Consider the following 23267-nt stretch of genomic DNA (forward strand, 5'->3'; position numbering starts at 1 on the left):
TCCTCCAGCTTTCCAGCTTCTTGCCAGGTCACCTGGAAGGCTGAGTGGGAAAGCAGGATCACATAACTTCCAGGCTACAGTGCAGCCCCCTGGCAAGCTCCAAAGCTCACCAGCCTAGCCATACTCCCTGTTCCATCAGCTGCTCAAAGAACTGTGTAGCTAGCTGCCTGGCTGGATGGCTCCTTTGGGTGCTGTGCTTTTCTGCTGGGTGACTCCCCAGGCAACTAGCTCCTGAGGAGCCAGGCTGATGTCCTAACAGGTGGATAGTCAGCAAGCTCAAAAATTCCATGTTGGTTTTCCAAAAATAGTATTTTTCCTGAAGTTCCTTTGTACAAAAAAAATCATGTTTTTTACTTTTCCCCCCTGATTCATTGGAAAAAACCCAAAATTTTCATCAGGAAGGGGTTTCCATTTTCTGGACAGTTCTAGAAACCGTAATCTCAGGATTACCAAAGTGGTAAGCATTATAGGCAATCATTGGACTACTACAGGAGGGATATTATCCTTTTATAACACTCCTAGAAGCACAGCTTCCAGAAGTTTTTCTTTTAAAATGATGTAGCAGTTCAATCCAGCCCCACCGACTAAATCTCTGGGAGAGTCAATATTATGATTGAATTATGTGTGACTTGTTTTGACAGTCAAAATATCTGTGTTATGTTCACTTTATCTCCTTCCCCTAGTGCTCCTGGTATATATTGTTTAATGTCAAATCCAGCACTACGTCTGGTGGTCAACTATTTTAATTTCAGTGACGCTAGTCAGTTCAGACTGGGGGTCTATAATTTCCTTTTGTTATCATACTTATTTTAAGTAAAAGATATTACTCTGTTTCTGTTTTTATTGTGTATCCACTGTTTGGCTTGTGCTGAAAATTATTTGGTTTTCAAACAATAGCTATTAATAGTAAATGTCTGCAATAATCAATACCTCCCTCCATCTAAAATCCACTGGAAAAATGCCCATAGTTAAAAGTTATAGAGATATGGATTTCAAAATCTTTTGCTGAAAATTCTGCGTAGCAAATGATAAATAATGAGGATAGTGAATTATGGTGATAATATCACTTTGATTTCATGCCACAGTTGTTCTACTACTACACTTTATATAAATAACAATTAGTATCCAAGATCTTTTTTAAGTCACTTGAAAAATACAATCTGTTGTATAAATACTTTTTTAAAAGATGGTTTCTTCCCAATCTGTCTAGCTATAATCTGTTTTTAATGAGGAATAACATCTTATTAAACTGGAGACATGATTATTTGCTTCTTCCCTTTATCATCCAAAGAGAGAGAGCACTAGGGTCAGTATATATGAGAGATGCATACCTCCCAGTAATTTCAGTAATCTGGTAATTATTTCTGTGCCTTCAATTATAACTTAATTGTGGCTACCCATTACAGTAAGAATGCGAGAATCTGCAAATAGAGTCATATTACTTTAACAAATACTTCCCTTTATTCTTCCTTCTCCATACAGTCATTCCCAGCACAGCACTGCAACACGTCCACCTACAATGAGCTTACAAAGAACCATTTCTCTGGAAGGGTAAGACTGTTCTCTGTCTCTTGAGCTGCTTAATATGCATGTGTATATGCTGCTCTGTATTTGTATTTGGGAAGGCAGTTCAAAGAACATACACTTACACTGAGAGTGGAAAGGGATGAGACTTGTAATGATCCTTAGTCCCTGTGGGAATTTGTCCCACACTCTGGGTTTGAATGAAGCTTTGTCTCCTGCACAGATGAGCGTTATCCTATCCTTATGCTAAAACCCATGTTTCTTCTTGACTGTCAAGTCTGATGGAGTAGGAAAAGGGATACCTGAGTAAAGTAGAAGGCCTTTATTTTCCTTTTATGATGAGGAAGCATGTAAATATGTCCCTGGAAATCACTATGTAAGCAGAATTCCATCCTCAGCTTGTTTAGAAAGGTTTAACGAGACAACAGCCCTGAACTATTTCCTCTTATGAATTGTTTTTCATATAGAAATGTCATGATGTAATCACGTTCTCAGTGAGAATGTAACGTGGAAGTTTTGACACTAATTTTGTCTTTTTTTAGCCTAAAAAAGGAAGTCTGAAAATGTTGAAAAATGTAAATATTTTATATGGAGGCTAGAAAGTGATTAACCATGCAATACCTTTTGCCGGCTGAATGTATCAGATACCTTCTATCTATTTCTAGTAGTAAAAAATTCCAAAGCTTGGTGCATACAATGAGGTAGGCTTTTGAATCGACATTTAAACACCAGCATATAAGAGGCCTGATTATCTGAAGTGCTGGAGTCATACAGGGACTCAGCTCTTTGAAACACAAACTATCTGAACTCTCTTTTCAGCATCGTTGCACTCACCTTAAATAGATGCCCAAGAGAGAGCAGTGTGGTCTCCAAAAAATTAGGAGACCCTGTGGTTTCATTTATACCGACTCTTAGGAGCTTTCAGTCACCATATTATCTGATCACATGATAATTTATGCAAGACAAGGTCTAGTAAATGGACCAGATTTCTCACTCTTCTATGAAAGGCTCTGAAATGACAGAAGAAGGGTTTTTTCAGTGTTGATTGTAGCAAATAGAGATTTAAGAGCTGGACCAATTTTGCGACATCTGCCCAAATGTAGAGATGGAAAACGATAGTTCTGCGAGTTCTGAGCTGCCCCATGTACCTCAACTGGGTGTTATCTGTAAACTCCCTGTTCCAAGGTGCCCAGTCAATGCCAGTCCAGCAAAGAACTGTGTGTGACAATTGGGCAAGATTACATGGGTCCAGCCTACCCACTCAATAACTTAGTTCAATAACCCTGACTCTGTGAAGTAGAGGGAGAGGGAACCCTGCTACCACTCAAAAGGTAGCAAATTGCAAAATCCTCTGTACCAGCCATACAAAAAGCTTACAAATATTGTATATGATTCATTAACACCAGAAAACTGCAATTGATGGGTGGGTCACCAGCTGTTTGGAAGGTAGAAGAATCATGTGGCACGTAATTATTACTATTGAATGTATAGAAATTCATGTTTCATTTTACGTGGAAAAGTGAGCCTCAAGCAGCATTTCCATTAGTTTATTACACTGCTGAGCAAATATAAGTAATCAGCTCAGCTCTTAACATTTCATTATTGCAAAGCTCCCGTTACTGTAATGCTTTTGTGAAAGCCATAGTTCCAGTGTATGTATAATTAGTACTGTTTCATTCGAGAGCAAAACACAGCTATGTTTTCTTTTACATAGATTTGTACATGTGGATTTCCAGCCTGGATTCACTTTTAAAGGCACAGTTATTTAAGAGATTCACAATATTGCTTTTGAAAGAAGCTTTGTTTATGGGTGTTTCACCCACAAGGCTTTCTACCAAGCACTTGGATATCTCGCCAGCACACCAGTTTCTGTAATTGATGTATAATTGTATAGTTATTAAAGTGAGAGAATGAATGGTGTCTGTGAGGAAAGGCTTGACTGGAGAGGAAAATAGAAGAGGAATTTGAGTCAACTTGCCATTAATTCCTTTCCCCATTAGTCAATCATTATACAATAATTTAACCTTCTAAAACAATAGATAAAAGAATTCAGCTGTAAATGCCAATGTTCAGCATTGTCAAGGCCGTAATCAGGCAATTATCTTTTCTACATATGTGGCTGACATTTGTCCTCACCAGAACTTTTTGGTGAAAAATCAAAACATGAACAGTTTGGGTTGAAAACTGAAAATTTTCAATTTGGAAATGCTGACATAGTGTCTCTCATGCGTGTTGTAGTTTGGGTGTCACAAGCCCCTTTTCCTCTATGGGCTACATCGTCCATGATACATCATAGTTCCTCCTCTTGCAGAGCTTCCACAGTATATCCCAGGAATCCTATAGCTCTGGTGCATCATTGGACAGGTAGGAAGTCTATGTGGGGAGCACAGTCCATGTAGGACAATGGAAGCATAAGGCACCTGCATAAGGCACCCCAGGCATAACTATGGAAGTATTTCTTAATAAAAAATGTCAGTTTTCACACAAACATTTTTTTTAGTTTGAGCCAAAAATAGAAATTGTTTTTAATTATTTTAGATGATCTGGGTTTTTTTAAGTAAGATAGAATTTCCTTGTGTGGAAAGCAGACACTTTTTTTGCACAAAATATTGTTTAGTTGAAATCTCAAATTTTTATTAAAATGTTTGATGGAAATTTTTTGTCCAGTACTAGTACTAAGCTTAACACAACTAAGCATTTCAAAAATATTCAATAAAATGTAACTGAAAGATTTTTTAAAAGTGTTTGAGGCAAGACTAAACATAAGAAATTTAATTCCAAGCAGGATACATTTTACAGAAAATTCTGCTTTTAAAGTGACTTGTTGCTTAAAGTCCACTCGACAGCCCTCCAGGATTGGCCTAGAGTCTCCAGAAATTAAAGATGAATCTGTTATTACAGATAAAGTCATGTGATGACATTTCCAGGAATACTTTTAACCAAAATTGTCAACCCTAAGCCTAGGGCCTAGCTTTTCAAAGTGTTTAGTGTTTTAACACTTTTTGTGAATGTTTAAAGAACTGTAAATTAACTAACTAATCTTTTCAACACTCCTGAGAGGCAGGTAGATAACAACTGTTATTACAAAGTAATATTGCAAAGAAAGTACTAAAACTGGTGATATATAAAATGTGAGGCCAAATGCACAATATAAGCAAATTTTAAAAATATCCTTAGAAGTTACTTATGTTCATATCAGTACATATATCTTTCCTCTTTTTATTTATCTCTGGCTTTTAATCCATACTTGCTATGAACCGATTTACCTACGATAAGTAAATTTGTGGGGACACTCAGATTTTTAACATCATTGTGTTTGCTATCATAAAAGACTAATATTATCTTTGAAATATGATACATGCAAATGTTTCAGAAAGAAGTATGATTTTTCAAATTGGTGAGGACTCTTTAATAAAAGAAGCAAATGGAAAAAATAAAAGAGTTTATGTGATATTTTATTTTACTCTTAATACCAAAAACCATGATTTACTTGGTAAAAATAAAAAATTGTTTTGTTATGCAGGGTACAATTTTAAAAGGAACCATTGGGATTTAGGCTCCTAAATCATTCAGACACTTTTGAAAATTTTACCAGTGGCAATTTATTATTTATTTATTTTAAAATATATAATACCTACCTCTTATTTAGCCTTTCAAATTTGTACAATGCTTTACAGAACATAGATATGACACATCCCTTGTTACAAAGACCTAATCTGTCTTTTAGGCTGTAAAAATATATACATTTGTAACTCGATAGAAGCAATGCTTTGAATCATTTATGATGTTTACAATTATTTGTTTGGTTGTTCCTCCCCATCATGATTTCTGTCTATCTTGTGCCCCTTTGTTTCCTCCCTCTAGGTACATCTAGACTTCACCTCTCTGTTGACAGAGAGATGTAGATTAGGCACGTCGAAATTGCTAATGAAGCACGGATTTAAATATCCTGCACTTCATTAACATAAACATGGCCACTGCTTTTTTTCGAAACGGAGCTTGCTTTTTCAAAAAAAAACCCGGCAGTGTAGGTGCAGATCTGTCGAAAAATAAACCCTTTTTCGAAAGATCCTGTAAACCTCACTTTTTGAAAAAGGGTTTATTAGCAATTTTGATGTGCCTAATCTACATCTCTGTTGACAGCGAGGTGTAGTCTAGACATAGCCTCTGTGTCTGCTCCTTTCCTTTTGTCTTTTTCCTTCTTTTTCCCTTCACTTTTCTTCCCTGTCTGTTTTATGCTCACTTCTTTATCCCAGTTCTCTTTTCAGTCCTTCATTTCCTCTTTCCTGGTCTCTCTTACTCTTGTTTTTTGCTTCCTTCTCTGATTGTTTCTCTTCATTTTCCATGCCTAATTCTTAGTGGTGTCTCTGCTGTTCTCCTCTAGCCATGGTTGCCAACTTTCTAATTGCACAAAACCAGTCACCCCTGCTTCCCTGAGGTTCCACCCCTTCTCTGAGGCACCACCCCCTGTTGCTTTCCATGTCCCTCCCCCACTCACTTTTATGGGCTGGGACAATGGTTGTGGTGCTAGGAATGAGGGGTCCAGTTAGAGGTGTGGGTTCCAAGTAGAGCCAGAAATAAGGGGTTTAGAGTGCAGGTTGGGGTAGGGGTAGGAGTGCAAGGTCCTGGCAGCACTTATCACAGCTCCCAGAAACTGGTCACCTGATCCCTGAGGCCACTAGGCGCATGGGCAGCCCTGGAAGCTCTGGGCACATGCCCCCCCACCCATAGGTTCCACCACTAGTTGCAATTCCTGCAGCACTCAGGGAGGGGGCAGCATACCCGCCATGTAGCTGAGGGCCACCAGGACCTGGTGGCCACTTCCAGGGCAGGGAGCCCACTGTACCACTGACTAGACTTTTAATAGCTCAGTGGGTAATGTCAACCTGAGTTGCCAGAGTCCCTTTTCAACTGTGATAGAGATGTAGCCGTGTTAGTCTGGTGTAGCTGAAACAAAATACAGGACTATGTAGCACTTTAAAGACTAACAAGATGGTTTATTAGATGATGAGACTCATCATCTAATAAACCATCTTGTTAGTCTTTAAAGTGCTACATAGTCCTGTATTTCCTTTTCAACTGGGCATTCGGGTTGAAAACTGGATGCTTAGAACCCTAGTTCTATCCCACATTTTGGTACAAGCAGCAGCAACACAGTGCTGAGAGGCTGCACTGACACCTGGAAGCCCACTTTCAATCTCATTTATCTAAAAAAAATGTACATATGAAAAGAGAGAGAAGAAAGTATTTCAAAACATTGAAAAAATAGGTGTGTGCGCCTTTACTATAGCCGAATAGCCCCATCTAGTGTCTGAAAAATTAATCCATTACTTAAAATTACTATCTTGTGCTTTGCTTTGGTCACTGTGTTTTTATAGCAAGTACTTTCTATTTTGATTGCTTACTTTAGGAAAACTTACCATTTCAAAACTGCTGCTTATTATTTCAAAAGCTTCAGAGGAGTAGCCGAGTTAGTCTGTAACAGGAAAAACTTAAAAAACAACAAACAATCTGGTAGCACTTTAAAGACTAACAAAACGTGTAGATGGTATCATGAGCTTTCATGGACACAACTCACTTCTTAAGAAACCCGGCTCAGCTGAAGAAGTGGGTTGTGCCCACGAAAGCTCATAATACCATCTACATGTTTTGTTAGTTTTTAAAGTGCTACCAGACTATTTGTTGTTTTTTAAGTTTTTCTTATTATTTCAGTTAATTGAAAATCCATTTAAGCTTATTGTATACTTATCAGGAAAATATCCTCTTGACTTGTTTCATTCCTCTGCATTACTTTATATAAAGCGAATACCTGTATTCCACTCAGTTGTGTTTGAATTCTGTTCTAATAAAATCTTAATAGAAGAAAGAGAGAAAAATTTTCCACTTATGGTTTTCCATATGTTCTCCCAGTCCTCCTTGGACCATGAGAACTGCAGCTCCTGTTCCCAATTATCTTTAATCATTACTTCAAAAGAAGATAACTCTAAATTGAGCAATTTATATGCCAGCTGAATAGCTAAATATGCCAGAAGCCAATCTTTAGACCCTCTATATTTAACTCTTTCTTTGAAGCTCGAGTAAAGTATTGCTAGACTAGTCCCTTCCAATGTTATTAGCAGCAGATAATCTCAAGTACATATTAAAACATAATACCTGCATCATGCCTGGATTGTGATCAGATAATGAAAGAATAGAAAGGTTCAGATTCCAGCTCTGTGACTTGTCTATATATGTATTTATTTAACCTCGGACAGGTCACTCATTCTTCTGCCTCAGTTTAACTAGGTCGGAGGAGTTGCTTTGAGGAGTAATTTATTTTTGTTATGAAAGTGCTTTGTCATCCTCAGATATAAGACAATGTGCAGGTGCCATGTATTGTTGTTTACTCAATCCATAATATTCACCAATTGTTTGTGATATCTGAACATTGGCTAGTGTTCTTCATTTCCCCTGATTTTTCCTATATCAATATTACCAGTGATTTTCCCCAAAGTAAAATGAGTATTGAACTTGCTAGTTGAGATTGCTTTATTATTGAACCCTTCTCTAGGACTCTGCAAGATGCACTGAAATGGAATCAAATGGATTGCACTAAAGAGTACTGTAGAGCCTAAAACTCCCATGTTCTAATCACAGCTCCTGACATTTTACCCATCACTGTTTGAGCTTCCTTAGAAGATAATCACCCAAGAACAAAATGTGAAATGTGCTGTCAAGAGGCCAGAATTACAAATAGTGCTGTCAGAGTTTCAAGCATAAAGATGCTGACTTGCTCAGATGGCATTGATTATTAACAGAGGCAGCTCTTTGTCAAGCTGTATAGCTTAGTAGCCAGTAAATACCCAGCTGTATTGACCTACTTTTATCTATAGTGTTGTGGGTTCACATTTGGATCTCCAAGCTGCCTGTCATATACAGTAATACTCAACTGAATAGGAACTATGAGTATAATTTCTCACCAGGATACTGTAGAGAAATGTTTGTTCAGCTTTGCTGCATTTTTTTCAATGTTAAACATCCAAGTAAATAATAACACCTAACTCAAATATAGTGCTTTTCATCAGTAGATGTCTAAGTGCTTTGCAAGGGAAGTAAACATCATTATCCCTGTTTTACAGATTGGGAAACCGAGGCACAGAAAGTTGAAATAATGTGCCCTAAATAACCAAGCAGGACCAGAGTCAGAGTTAGGATTAGAGTTATCCAATACGTAATACAGTGTGCTAGCCATTAATACCAGATTTATCAATTTGCCTAAACCCAGAAGACTGTCTTATGTTAAATCTGATGTTCATGTGTCCATGGAAATGCTAAAATCATTGCTGTGTAACAAATTAATGGCAGCCACCCAAGAGAGAAAAACATTCCCCTTCTTTATTAGAAATGCTTGATCTTTAGGGTATAAACAATTCCTAGGATTAAAAAAAAAACCCTGAATAATATGTCACTTTTCCCAGAGCTCTATATTGTATTTTCTTACTACCCAATAAAAAGAAAGATATCATGAAAATTGAGTGGCAACATAGCGCATGACTAATACCTCCCAGTAAAGATTCATTTTTCTTTATGTAATGAAATTGCAAAAGCTCCTTTATTTTTGTCTCTTTAAAAAAAAAATCAAACATGAGAATCAATCTGTAAGGATTACATGACAATTATCATGAGACTAAGGTCACTGTCAGAGTGTTAGCAATGGCCAGACTCCCACTAATTTCAATAACTGTTCATTTTTAAAGACTGAGGCCCTGATTCTGCAATCACATTAACCCCTGAGTAATTTGACTCATGTAATTCCATTGACTCCAATATGTGCTTAGATTTACTCTCGTGTGTAATTCCATTGGAGTCTATTGACTCCAATGGGATTACACACGAGTAAATCTAAGCATATATTTCAATGTTTATATCACTAGGGACCAGGGGCAGATGACAGTTTTGCGGGGCCCCGGGCAGCGTAAATCCGCGGGGCCCCCCCTTTGCCACGGCGCATGCGCAGTGATGGCATGCGCATGCACAGTGGCTTTTTGAAGCGCGGGGCCCGGGGTGATCGCCCCGTTCGCCCTGCCCTATATCCACCCCTGCTAGGGACAAATGATAGCCTTTATACTTTGAATCAGAGTCTTTGGTACATTAGGTTCTGAAATTTTTTAGGACCAGTCAGGTAGCAGATTAAGTGTACTAGCAGGTTTTGGAAAGAGAGGCTTCCATACACTTTTACAAAATTAGTTGTCCACAGGGTTTAAGATTTTTTTCCCTATGGCACTACATTGAAAAGCACATCCTAATTCTAGCCCAAGGGATACGTCTACACTAGCCCCCTAGTTTGAACTAGGAAGGCTAATAGGCTAATGAGGGCGACCAAAATTGCAAATGAAGCGCAGGATTTAAATACGCTGCACTTCATTAGCATGTTCCCAGGCGGTCGCCAGTTTGACTTGCTTGGGGTAACTGCCCGTGTACACGCGGCAGTGAAACGAGAGTTCGAAGTAAACCCCTAACTCAAATTAGCTGTTATTCCTCGTGGAATGAGGTTTAATAGCTAATTCAAGTTAAGGGGTTTACTTGGAACTTTCGTTTCATTGCTGTGTGTAGACGCGGGCTGTTACTCCAGGCTAGTCAATTTCCAAAATGGCGACCACCCAGGAACATGCTAATGACACGCAGGATATTTAAATCCCGCGCTTCATTTGCAATTTCGGTCGCCCTCATTAGCCTCCCTAGTTCGAACTAGGGGGCTAGTGTAGACGTACCCTAATTTTATTTTAGCAACTAGTACAAGGGAACAAGTAATTACATCAGGATGAACAGTTGCAGCAGACTTTACACAAGCTAAAGCGTGGACAATATTTTCAGTGACTAACTTATTACTGTGTTGCAGGCAGGATTAATGCTTAGATTAGGTGAATCAAAGAGTGACTGAACATTTTAGAGGACTGTTAAATGGATTTGGAGCCTTTCACCTGTGCACACTATACCTGTTTAGTGGTGTGACATGGTATAACAGACACTGAGGCCTCTGCCACACCATGCCCCAGAAAAGGACAGTGAAGAGGGACCTCCTACCAGCCTAGAATGGCTGAGGGGCACACAGCCTGTCAGGGCCCAGCAAGTTAGTATAACAAGAGCTGCAGGAACAGAGTGAGAGCATTTCCTTGCTGGAGCTAAAGGATTGTGACTCAGTGTACCTGGCGAGCTGAGGGAGCTACAGGATTTCAGACAGAGCAGAGGGGCAGAAGCTGGAGGCAGCAAGGGCTGGTTTCTGGGATGCAACTAAGATAAGGCCCTAAGATAAGGATGAAGAAGATGCAAGGCTGTGTGGAATCAGAGCTGTGGCAGCACGTAGATAAAGGTTCATGACAGATATAGTTGCTGTTGGAGGGTCCCTGGGATGGAGTAGCGGGTAGACCTGAGTCTCCCACATTAGCTGCTGGGGGAAATGGACAGGATTTAGAGGCACCCCCGTATAGGAACTGAACCCTTTAGTGGTCCAGCAAGAGAGCTGGGGCCTAAAAGGCCCAGAGGGGGCCAGGACATTACCTCCATGAGGGAAGCCTTGGAGTATGGCTTAATACCACGTCAGAGACCATTGATAAACTACAGGACTAATTAAGGACCTAATCATTAGGAGGTCTACAAGGAGAGAAAGTGCAGATGCATACACACTCGCGTGAGAGGCACTCATGAAAGGTGAGTGCAGTCCTTCAGAGGGGATAAAAGGAGAATGCCAGTTTCTAGGCCAGTCACTCTTGCACTTTTCTCCAGACATTTTAACAGAATGATGGGAATAATTAAAAGAAGCATTTGGTTTGCAGGCATGAGTTGCATTTTTCAATACTGTAAGCAACTACTTCTTTCATAAAAAGGGGTAGTTTTGTATCCTATAATATTGGTGAAAAAATATCAAGAAAATACATGTTTAAAAGGTCAACGGTTGGGCTTCAGAAGTGCATTCTATAGTTCTAGGGAATATTGTATAGGAAGGGAAGATGGAAGTATGTGCCTAATAGATGTTCTGATTCCTTCTAAATCAGAGGCTCTGTAACTGTAGTTCATTGCCTTCTGGGGAGAAGTGGCAGATCGCAGTGTTTGCTACTGAAAGAAACTGGGCAGATGGGGAAAAGAAAAAGTAGACCATGGATAAAATTTTCAAACGCATCTAAGTGCCTTAGAAGACCCTTTCAGTGCGGAAGTTACTAAGATGCTTTTGAAAATGTTTGTGATTGTCATTTTTCATAAAGAACAAAACACCTATTGCACTGAAGATAGATTTTTGCTTTGGCATTTTAGGGAGTCACAGATGGGAGAAGAAGCTATCCACAAAATAATCTCTCTATTAAAGCATGAACCACACTATGGAACAATTTCAGAATTCTGGTAACATATTCCTCCAAAGCCCCAAGATCCTGAAACTTTTTTGAAAATGTATTATCACCCCATAACAGAGATGCATTTTATGTATTGTGGCTAATACTGGGTATAACTGTATGGAAGATGCATTTGATTTTTCAGTGAAATGCTAGGTCTTGTCTCCACTACGCAACGCTGTCTATTTCAGCTGTGTAAATAGCATAGCTGAAGTTAACATACTTACTGTAGCATTTTACGTGTGGTTAGGTCAATGGGGGCTGCTCTCCCATCAACGCCGGCTACTCTTCTATTTTGGTGGAGTACTGACATCGATGGGAGCTTGCTTGGAGATTGACTTATCATGTCTAGAGCAGATGCGATAAATCAATGGCCAGTGGATCGATCACTGCAGCAAATTTAATAATACAGTATTCAACACTAGGTTCTGCAAGGTTTTGAACACCTATTAATAAATTCTTTTTGTGTATTTATATATACATAAACAGGAGGCAGTATGGTGTCTGGAACTCTAGCCTAGGAAATAGGAGACAAAGGGTTCTAGTTCAGCTGCGTGTCATTTTGCTGTACTATGTCTCATTTTCCCCTTCTGTAAAATGAGGATAATGAGTCTGACCTCCTTTGTCAAGTGCTGTGAGCTCCACTCATGGAAAGTGCTATAAAGAACTACATATTATTGATCACATAATTTTGTGCAACTTTTGAAAACAGTAAAAGTATGTGTAGTCCCCTTGGGTGAAAAAGCACTTATGTAAGTCCACAGATGTGTGTTCCTGACAAAGTCAAACCAGACTATTTTGTAAGATTCCCTACTTTCAACTTGGTGAAATAAAACACTGACATGACTTGATCCAGTTAGGGCAGAGTTGGACCAAATTCCCTTTGTATCTACTGTGTTTTTTCTGTTAGTTTTTTTGGTTTTTGTGTTGTTTTTAGCATAATCCAGAGGATACAAGATGACACAATATAAAAATGTAGATGGTTTACCAATGCTATATATATAGTATAGGTGTAAATGTATCAAATCCCTTAAAATGTCTTATCACAAAAATCCACCATTTAACTTAGTGAAATCCATTACAATGGGGTAAATTAATAGGTAGAAATGTTCAGTTGTCATGTTAAGAAAATTAAAAAAGGACATTATGCCTGTACCCCAATGAATAGACCTATTCCATTTATTAAATGGTTTTATTAGGTAGTGGCATGCTAATTTGTCTTAAAGAAAAAGTGATGTGACAGATGTTAAGTGGTACATACACTGTACAGTGCTTTTGAATGGGTAAGCAATGCCCTTTTGTTTCTGTACAGAGAGCCTCGAAAAGTCATCCTGCACAAAGGCTCCACGGGACTTGGTTTTAACATTGTAGGCGGAGAAGATGGGGAAGGCATTTTCGTATCCTTCATCCTAGCAGGAGGGCCAGCGGATCTCAGTGGAGAGTTGCAGAGAGGAGATCAAATTTTATCTGTAAGTATAAAATTGGCTGGCTAATTACTGGTTCTTGTTGTCTTTTCATGTGTTGGGAAAACATAATCTTGGCTTTTCAGTCATTACTATTTCACTGAAATAATACCAGGAATTTCTTAAAATGTTTGGACTATTTTATTTTATAGATTACATGACATAAAGCGTATAGAATATATGGTGAGATATGTTGAAAAAGATTAGTAGCATTTCTGAGGGAAGGCCTGCATAACTCACACAGAGCTTTGCCATCATAGAGTAATGTCATTCCAAATTCATGCTAATAAAGCCTTAGATCATACATCACTTGTGCATGTGTGAACAAAGTAATATCCATCTTTTTATAACCTAATACAGAATATAGAACTAATAACCTAGTGGTTCCTTTAATTGAGAAAGTGAGGGACATGAGTGAACAAGATTTTCAAACCAGGCCAGCTCCCATTTAGACACTCACACTTGGTCTACATTACAAGTTAGGGGTGTGATTCCATTGTGCATGAGTATAAATAGCAGGGTAACCATAAATAGCATAGATAGCAGCAGCAAATACATGGTTTACCTGTCTGGAATACAAACCAGCCCATACCCCACGGGCACCAACTTCACACATTGCCGTTACCTGGCTATGATGGCTATGCTGCTATTTATATTCATGCTAGCTTGTTGTGACTGTGAGCATGTATATGGGAGTGGGGAATCACACCGCTAGCTCACAGTATAGATGTATCTTCAAATAAGAGCCCAACTTTCAAAACCATCCAAGAGCTAATTGTGACACTTATGGCCAGATTTTCAAACCCAGCTCAGCGTATTAAGGTGTGACATTCTTCTAAAAATCTAGTCAAGCGTGTCACAATGAGCTGCTGGGTGCTGACTATGTTTGGAAGCCTAGCCCCTATTTAGGTTCTAAAATGCAAGTGAGCTCTTTATTCTGCCCACTTAGGATCTATAGTAGTGAAAAGATGGATGCTGCAGTGGTCAATCTTCCGGCGTTTGATTTAGTGTGTCTGGTAAAGACCTGCTGAATTGAACACAGAAGGCACTCCCATAGACACTGGTACTCTTCGATTTGTGAGAGGTAAGGGAACTCGATGGGAGTGTCCTTCCATTGACCACCAGCTGTGAAGCAAAAGATCAAACTGAGGTACATTGACTCCAGCAATTCATCCAGCAGAGGTTGCATAGCTTAATTTGAACTTTGGGGTAAGTACAGATGTGGCCTCAGAAAAGATTTCTTGGCTAGAAATGTCCTTTTTTTCCCCTGTTGTGCTCATATGAGTGCAACTCTAGAAAGGCCTAGTAATCAAATCATTTACATCAAGTACCAGATTGTTCTTTCTTCCTCTTTCACACCCTTCTTGGAAACAAGCTGGACAGAGTCAGAGAGAACCTCTATCTTTTATTTTCCCTCCTTTGAGAGAGGTAATATTGGAACAAGCTAGACCATGGACGCCATCTAGTGTATTTTGAGCTCATTAGCATGTGTTCCAATACAAGAAGTTTAGCTTTGTATTCATTATTTCTGTGCTTGTAATGAATTCAGTTGTAGCTCTGCAATTCATTTTCAGATTTTTAATAGATAAAAGCTTTTGCAGCTTTAAGCTATATTTTGCATGCAGAGTCTCATTAACATCTTTATAATCCTTTTTCATGTATGTATTGCTAGTGAGCTGTTAAGAAATAGAGTGATTATGTTTCAAGGACTGCACAACAATTGGTCATATGATTTAAGTGTTCTGTATAAAGAGGATTTTAAATCACAATCAGAATATCCATAAAGTATCCTCCTGCAATGGTTGAGCATATGGAATAATGAAGATATACAGTGCAATCTCTGGGTCTGATTCAATGTGAATCTATGATGGTATTTGGTTCTCATCACTATGCTCAGCCTGTAAGGATGACCTAGCTATCTCAAATACTCTGTTCAGCCCCATTACTATACCTGAGTTCTTCCCCATCGTTAAATGTATTCACATTAACAGTACCTCTGTGAGCTACCTTGTGTTAGTTACTATGTTTTACTTGTGTAGTTTCCATAAACAAACACATAATATGTTGATGGCTGCACTGTCACAGATTCCCACAGGTGTATATTCTATCAACCAGGAGTCAGGTTCCTGCTACATAACAAATGTTTAAGGTTACATTCAAAAGGGAGTTTGAAATATCATGTCTTCACAAAACAAAAGTAGAATTCCTAAGTTAGTTCGAATTAACGTTGTAGTGTAGACGTATAGGATAGATTAATTATAGTTTTACAAGCAATCGTGTTACTGTTGGAAAGACCTAAAACTGAAAAAAATATAAAGAAGAAATATTGTTTCTCTAATCTGTTTCAGTTACAATCATTTTACTTGTAGGTAGCAGGTTAAAACTTTCAGGCAGATGTGTGGAAGTGTTGACATTACAATTTGGAAGACACCCATGTCTGGTGTGTAGCTGAGTTTTGCACATGCTGAAAGACTCTTGTTAAGAGCCAAGCACCAGGTATTTAAGAGTACTTAGAACCCACTGTCAGTTTCATTTAGCATGGACACTCTAATTGACAATTTTTTCCCCATTTTTTTCTTCTCTTTCTCTCCCCATCTCCTCTCTTTCTCTGCTATTTATTTTGTACTCTGGACCCCTAAACTCCATTCATCTGAAAAAATGGGTCATGCCCATGAAAACTCATGATACCATCTACATTTTTTGTTAGGTGCTGCAGGACTATTAGTTGTTTTTTAAGTTTTTTTCTTGTAAATTTATTATCATTTCCAGTTCTCTGTTCTTTTAATTTAATGATGTTGGTAAGTCTGATACATGTATTTAACCATAACAAAATCTGCAAGTATTTAATAGCACTTTGCCTCTGAGATTCAGGCTTATTCTTTAGTCCAGTTTCTTGGTTGCCCTTCCTTGTGCATCAGTCATAGTTTTCCAGTCTATTTACATTTTCATGACACAATTGTTCCATCTCTCTTTATTATCTTGTCACCGGTCTTCTAAGATTTTTCCATCCATGAGCAGAGTGAGTTTTATCTTGTGCACCAATATTGAGGGCATGTGCACTTGTTTGGCTGTGTGCCACGGTGGCACCAAGTTATAAACCTCTCCCTTTTCCCCTCTGCTGCCTTGTCTCCCTTCATCCCATCTGCTACCCTGGTATATGCTGCTGCCCCTCACCCTCCTCTGCTGTCCTAGCTCCTGCCCTTCTCATTCCCATCAGCCCTCCTGGGAACTGACTTCCTCCCCATCCTTCTTGACATCTGCACCTGCCCTTCTCTTTTCCCTGTGTCCACTCCTCCTCTAGCCCTACTCTGATCATCTGTAGTTACCTCTCCCCATACCCTCTCCTAACATCTCCCTCTATGCACCTGCCCTGCCTCTCTTCTCTGCCCTTTGATGCCCATCCTTCACTCCCCACGTCTGCCCTCTGCTTCACCCCCACAACCTCCCTGGCACCTTCCCTTACCCCCTGCACCTCTTGTTGCCACCCCCCCTTCCATCACTGGCCATGCCCTCCCAACACCTGTACCCCTTACACTCTTTCTCCCTACAGACCACTCCCTCACCAGCTTCTGCCCCAGTTCTCCTTATGCCCCTCTGTGCCCTCACACATGACTTGTTCCAACCCCGGCCTTCCTCATGCCCACCCTCCTTTCAACCCCTCTTCTTCTGGCACCCACTCCACCCCTCTCCTCTTCCTTCCTCTTGCCCCCATTGCCCCGCCCCTCTCCCAGTATCGACCTGTTCCCTCTCTTCTCCCACCCCCACTGACACCTTCCCATCTCCTCCCCCCTGCCCTTTCCCCTCATTGTCTCCTCCTGGCCCCCTGGCATTTGTCTCTCCTCCACTCTGCCCCTTGGGACTTTCCCCTTTCTTTTCCTGCCCTAGCCCCTTCCTCTCCCCTCAGCACAAGCCCTTTTCTCTTCTCACCTTCACCCTCCCCTTAGTCATTGCTCTGCCCATTCTTTACCTTCTGCCATCCTGACACCTGCACCTGTCAGGCAGGGCAGCATGGCTGGCAGCTGCCTTGTGTGCCGGGGCTGGAGACAGGGCCATGGTGCTATTTTTAGTACTATAGCCCCAGCCCAGCAATAGCTGCACTGCAGACCAGCTCCAGTCTTGACACACGGGCAGCCACCTGCCACATGGCCCAGCCCTGGGAGCGGCTGGGGCTGTGTGGCAGCTGGGGATGGTACCATGGTACTAAAAATAGCACTGCAGTCCCAGCCCCGGCAGCCATGGCCCCAGATGCTCCCAGGGGCTGGACCATGTGGCAGGTGGCTGCCCCGAGTGCCAGGACTGGAGCTGTGGCCATTTGTAGTACTGCAGCCAAAGCTCCAGAAGCCGCCATGCGGTAGCTGCTCCTGGGGTGGGGAAGCCACCCGCCATGCAGCCCTGCCCTGCCCCTGAGAACAGCTGGGGCCAAGGCTGCATGGCTCTCCTGGGGGCGGGGCATGGACAGGACTGAAATTCTTGGTATGCCCCCATGCAGGCGCGCACCTTCCAGGGAATCTTGCTTGTCACTGTTTGCTGTAATTACACCAGCTGTCTATGCCTCTGAGGATCGGATTTAAATTTTTGGTATTAGTTTTTACGTTACTTAACACTTCAGTCCTCACATATTTACTTAGCTTATTATGAATACAAACCTAAATAAAACTCATGGTGGGAATATGTAGCTAGATTGGGGGTGAGGAAATACCACAGGTCCAGTCAGGCTTCCAAATCACTGTTTTTCCTGTGCCTCTGCAGCTAGAGGATCATGGTTCATGTTGACTGTGCATCGCTGTTCCTGGCCAGTGGGAGCTGTAATTGCCTGTACCTGCAGAGATGCTATTAAATATAGTGGTGGCAGACCAGGGGCTAAGCCTGGTGAAGTACTGCCATTTTATTGCTCACCCCACAGCTAGATCTTGTTACTAAGATTCTGCTCCAACCATGCTCCCTACTGCATTGTCTTATGAGACAAACCAAGCTCCTGTAGCATAAGCAACACAGGGTCGCAAATGGGTATTCGAGTCCTCACTGGCTTTTAAAAACTGTCATAAACATTTAAATGTTGTTTAAGTGTATATTCTATTTGATTAGCTGTATTATCTGGGACCATTGCCCACAAAAGCAATTATGAGATCAGGGCCTTTCCCAGTATGTTCTGTTCACAACTTCTGCCCATCAGAGACAACTCAGAAAAGTATCTTTGACATTTAAATTTATTTTTAAATAGACTTAAATAATAGACTGATGCAGTAGTAAAATTTTTAAATTTGATTTCTGTGTGTTTCACTGCAGTCTTGCTCAGAAGTGCCCATTAATTGTATTATCTATTATTGCTTTGTCGTTTACTTGGAATGGAAGGAAAGTTGATTAGCTTGCTCAGCAGTATGGGATGGAAATAATTACCAAATTAGACTTAATGTATTCCCCCAGGAAACCATGAGGACTTAGTCACAAGTATAACTATTATAAATCCATTCCTCTGAACCAAACCAAGCAAAATTTCTGCTGAAATGCACACACCGCTTCCAGAGGTGACTGACATTAGACCGTTGTTGATTCAGGTTACTCAATGTCAGCAAAACAGCAGAAATTAAGCTAGTGCCCCTTTCCCAGTATTCTCAGTTGTTACATACACCTCTTCAAAAACACCCTTTTCCCTATCTGAAGATGAAAGAAAAATTATTTCAACCAAACATAACAGCCCTGAGTAACCGAATGACTAACTGAAATCTGGCGTTTCCTTCAGAGAAGAATGGTGGTCTGTTGATTAGGGCCCTAGCCTGGGACCTGGATTCGAGTTTTGCCCTAGACTTCCGTGTAACTTTAGGCAAGACACATAGCCTTGCTGTGCCTGCAGATTGGAATTAATAGCACTTTCCAATCTCACAGATGTATTGGGAAGAAAAATACACTGAAGATTTGAGTTGCTCTGATACTGTGGTGATGAGGGATGTCTGAGAACCTAAGGGCTGGTCTTCATGAAAACTTACATCAATATAGCGATGTTTCTCAGGGGTGTGAGGACATAGAAATCCTAACCTAGCCCCTGGGATAGAGACCAATAGGTCAATGGAAGAACGTTTCCATTCATCCTGTTCCTGCCTTTCTTCCACTGATCTAGCTATTGCCTGTTAGGGAGTACAGCAAGGGGAGAACCTGCCAGATAAACACCATGTCCTGTGGTGAGCCTGCCAATAGGGGAGCTGATTTTAAGGGGTGCCTACTTTTATGATCATTTAAAAGGATCCTGTCTCCAAAGCAGATTGGCATCCTCTATGCTGTATAGCAGGGTAGGTAGGGCATCATGGGGTACAGCCTTTGCAAATCACCCAAGTGCCTGACCATGAACAGACACTATGCTACTTTGCACAATCTCACCCTAAATGTATATGGTGCGGTGGTGCTGTTGCTGTTGTGGTTTTTAATTATTTTGCCCTCATTTGGACCCCATAAATTCCTCCTAACTGGGGGTATGTCTACACTACAAAGTTAATTTGAACTAACGGACGTTAGTTCGAATTAACTTTGATAGGCGCTACACTAGCGCTCCGCTAGTTTGAACTTAATTCGAACTAGCGAAGCGCTTAGTTCGAACTAGGTAAACCTCATTGTACGAGGACTAAGCCTAGTTCGAACTTACTAGTTCGAATTAAGGGGTGTGTAGCCCCTTAATTCGAACTAGTGGGAGGCTAGCCCTCCCCAGGTTTCCCTGGTGGCCACTCTGGCCAACACCAGGGAAACTCGTACGCCCCCCTCCCGGCCCCGGAGCCCTTAAAGGGGCACAGGCTGGCTACGGTGCCCGTGCCAGGTGCAAGCCTGCCAGCACCTAGCTAGCAGACCCCGCACCTGGCACGGCTCGAGCCAGCCACCCGATGCCCCCCAGCCCTCCCCCTCTTCCCGGGACCAGGCTGGCAGCTCCCGGGAGCTTGCCCGGGACCACAAGAGGCGGGCACCTGCCTGGTCTAGTGCGGACATCGTGGACCTCGTCCACGACCTCCACACTAGGCACAGGAAAGTGGCCGTCTAGGGCAGGAGAGCTGCCAGCCGGGCCACCCAGGAGTAGGTGTGCATGAAAATCAAGGTGGTCCACTGAGACCCCCGACCCTGAGCCCTGAGCTTAGAATGGCCGTACTGGGTCAGACCAAAGGTCCATCTAGCCCAGTAGCCTGTCTGCCGACAGTGGCCAACCCAAGGGACCCTGGAGGGGATGGACCAAAGACAGTGACCAAGCCATTTGTCTCGTGCCATCCCTTTCCAGCCTTCCACAAACTTCGGGCAGGGACACCATTCCTACCCCCTGGCTAATACCACTCCATGGACCCAACCTCCATGACTTGATCTCACTTTTCTTTAAACTCTGTTTAGTTCTAGCCTTCACAGCTTCCTGCAGCAAGGAGTTCCACAGGTTGACTCTTTGCTTTGTGAAGAACAACTTTCTGTTGTTAGTTTGAAGCCTGCTACCCATTCCTTTCCTTTGGTGTCCTCTAGTCCTTCTATTATGGGAACTAATGAAGAACTTTTCTTGATGCACCCTCTCCACCCCACTCATGCTTTTATAGACCTCTATCCTATCCCACCTCAGTCTCCTCTTTTCTACACTGAAAAGTCCCAGTCTCTTTAGCATTTCTTCATATGGGACCTGTTCCAAACCTCTGATCATTTTAGTTGCCTCTCCTCTCCCACCCTCTCTCTTCCCCTCTCCCACCTCCTTTTCCCAGTCTCCCCCAGTTTTGTTCAATAAAGAGAGTTTCTATTTTTGAATACAATTATCCTTTATTTTGTACATCAGGAAGGGGGGATAGGGAAGGGTAAGTGGAAGGAGTTGAGGGAAGAATGGGGTACGTGCCCCCGATGGGGAGGACTAGGCTGGCTCTGCGGGCTTCTAGGAGGTGGAAGCTCTCCTGCAGCCCCCCAATTGTCCCTTCTCCCCAGATGGCAGCCTGTGGCAAGTGCAGCCGGTCTGATGGCCGAGTGCTGTGATGTGCCCAGTGTGGGCACTCAGGGTACTCCAAGCCAGGACTGCTTTGCAAGCGGTGCACCCTTGAGAACTGTCTGTCCGGGGTGGGGGTCGGGTCCCTTTAAGCACAGTCCTCGGCTAGCCTGAGGCTGCAGCTCCACGCTCTAAGTCCTCATCTGATGCCCTGCCGGCACTGCTTCCGGCCATCCTTAAGCCCGGTTCAGGGTCCACTCTGTGTGGACATGCTAGTTCGAATTAGCAAAACGCTAATTCGAACTAGTTTTTTAGTCTGGATGCGTTAGTTCGAATTAGCTTAGTTCGAATTAACTAATTCGAACTAAGTTAGTTTGAATTTGCACTGTAATGTAGACATACCCTGGGATTTCACCAGTATATGAATTTGGTCCTGATATACAAATTATACAGAAGGTTCACTTCTGAAATGAAGCCACCTTTGAAGTGAAGCATGGCTCTTGTTTACAGGACAAAACCGAGTTTGGAACTAGAAATGAATATGCCTGCTTTTGTTTGAAAATGAAGAGGAAATTAAAGGAGATTGAATGTAATTATTTTAGTTGGAGTTTGGCCAGAAAACTGGGAATTAATGCTCCCTATTTCTGCAGAAAAATGCTGTTTGATATGGCAGGAGGGCAGGGGGAATCAGGGAGAGAAGCCCAGCGAGACTCCCATTATGATGGCCTATAGGCCAGAGCTCCCAACAGGCGCTTGGGGATGAAAGTGGGTCAGGGTGAATAAAAATCAATGATTTTTTAACTTAATTACCAGTATTTTAAACTATGTTAAATTAAATATGAATTTCATAACCTACATTGACATATAAACTTGTAATCTCTTTAAAATAATTTTAATTAGATAATCTAGTACACATTTTCTGCTGAAATTTAAAAAAAAACCAAAGCACTAAACTGCTAGGAGGCACTGGCTAAGTTTCTTGACATTTCCCACTTATTTTTGACAGCAGATGAAGAGAGAATGTTGTCTTAATTTCAGTTTATTCAGCTAGTTCACTTCAGTGATTAGTTCATTCAAATTAAGATGAAAAAATTGGAATTGGTCCTTCTCCAATCTATGAACAAAAATATGATCATAACTGATTTTAAAAGTGTAATGTATAGAAAGGATGAGATCCACAATGCGTAAAATCTTAACTAATACAGTGTCCAGAGGCAAGTAGTTCAATTTACCACCTACCACTAACAGTTCTTTTATTTAATACATCAGTTAGCTTTAAATGGAAAACATGATGTGATAACTGTTTTCTTACGTATTCAGCACATTTAAGGTAGTTTTATTTAATCAGAAATAAGTAAATAACATGCTTTTGTGCATTTTAATGGAATTTGAATTTCCATTAAAATATATCTTGACACGAATTGCATGTAAAAATTAATCATTTGTAAATTAGAAATGCATCATTCACCTTTTTCTAATCTAATACAAAAATACATTTATTATAGATTCTTAATTTTTAAGTTATGTAGTTGCTTAATTAAATGTGTATATATATTCAGTATATTCACTTTGTTATCAAAACGCAGCCCCAAATGTAATGTAAAGGCTATATTTTAGATGCAAATCATTTTTAAACTATTATCAACCTGTGAGATTCAGTTTCTCTAGGAAAATAAATGAAAAGCATGATTAAAAGTAGTGATTTACATTGAGGTTTCCTGTTTGCTGATTAAAATAATGATGAGAATTAGTGATGTAAATCACTTTGATATAAACCAGTGCACCCTGCTGGGTCAGGGAGGAGGAAAGTAATCACCTTGTTTTTCCCTTCTCTATCCTCACAATATGGAAAAGCAGGAAGAGAGTGAGAGGGGGTGCATACACACACCTCATGGAACGGGCAGTGGGGATTTGGGCCCCAGGACTCCCAAAATGCTGAGACCAGCCAGAGGCTGTGGTTCTCCTCACCCTCGTTGGCACTTCTTTGGTGAA

General features: G+C 41.0%; 1 protein-coding gene across 27 annotated transcripts in view; it reads left to right on the forward strand.

Moving 5' to 3' along the window:
* Nucleotides 1–23267, forward strand: part of DLG2 (discs large MAGUK scaffold protein 2) — a 1555116-nt gene that overhangs the window by 1244450 nt on the left and 287399 nt on the right. For all 27 annotated transcript variants that reach the window (XM_075919432.1, XM_075919430.1, XM_075919421.1 and 24 more), the window contains 2 exons: nt 1483–1551; nt 13201–13357. In XM_075919432.1, coding sequence (XP_075775547.1) covers nt 1483–1551; nt 13201–13357 — 226 coding nt within the window. The remainder of the gene's footprint in view (nt 1–1482; nt 1552–13200; nt 13358–23267) is intronic.

The sequence above is a fragment of the Pelodiscus sinensis genome, chromosome 1 (assembly GCF_049634645.1).
Source record: "Pelodiscus sinensis isolate JC-2024 chromosome 1, ASM4963464v1, whole genome shotgun sequence".
NCBI lineage: Eukaryota > Metazoa > Chordata > Testudines > Trionychidae > Pelodiscus > Pelodiscus sinensis.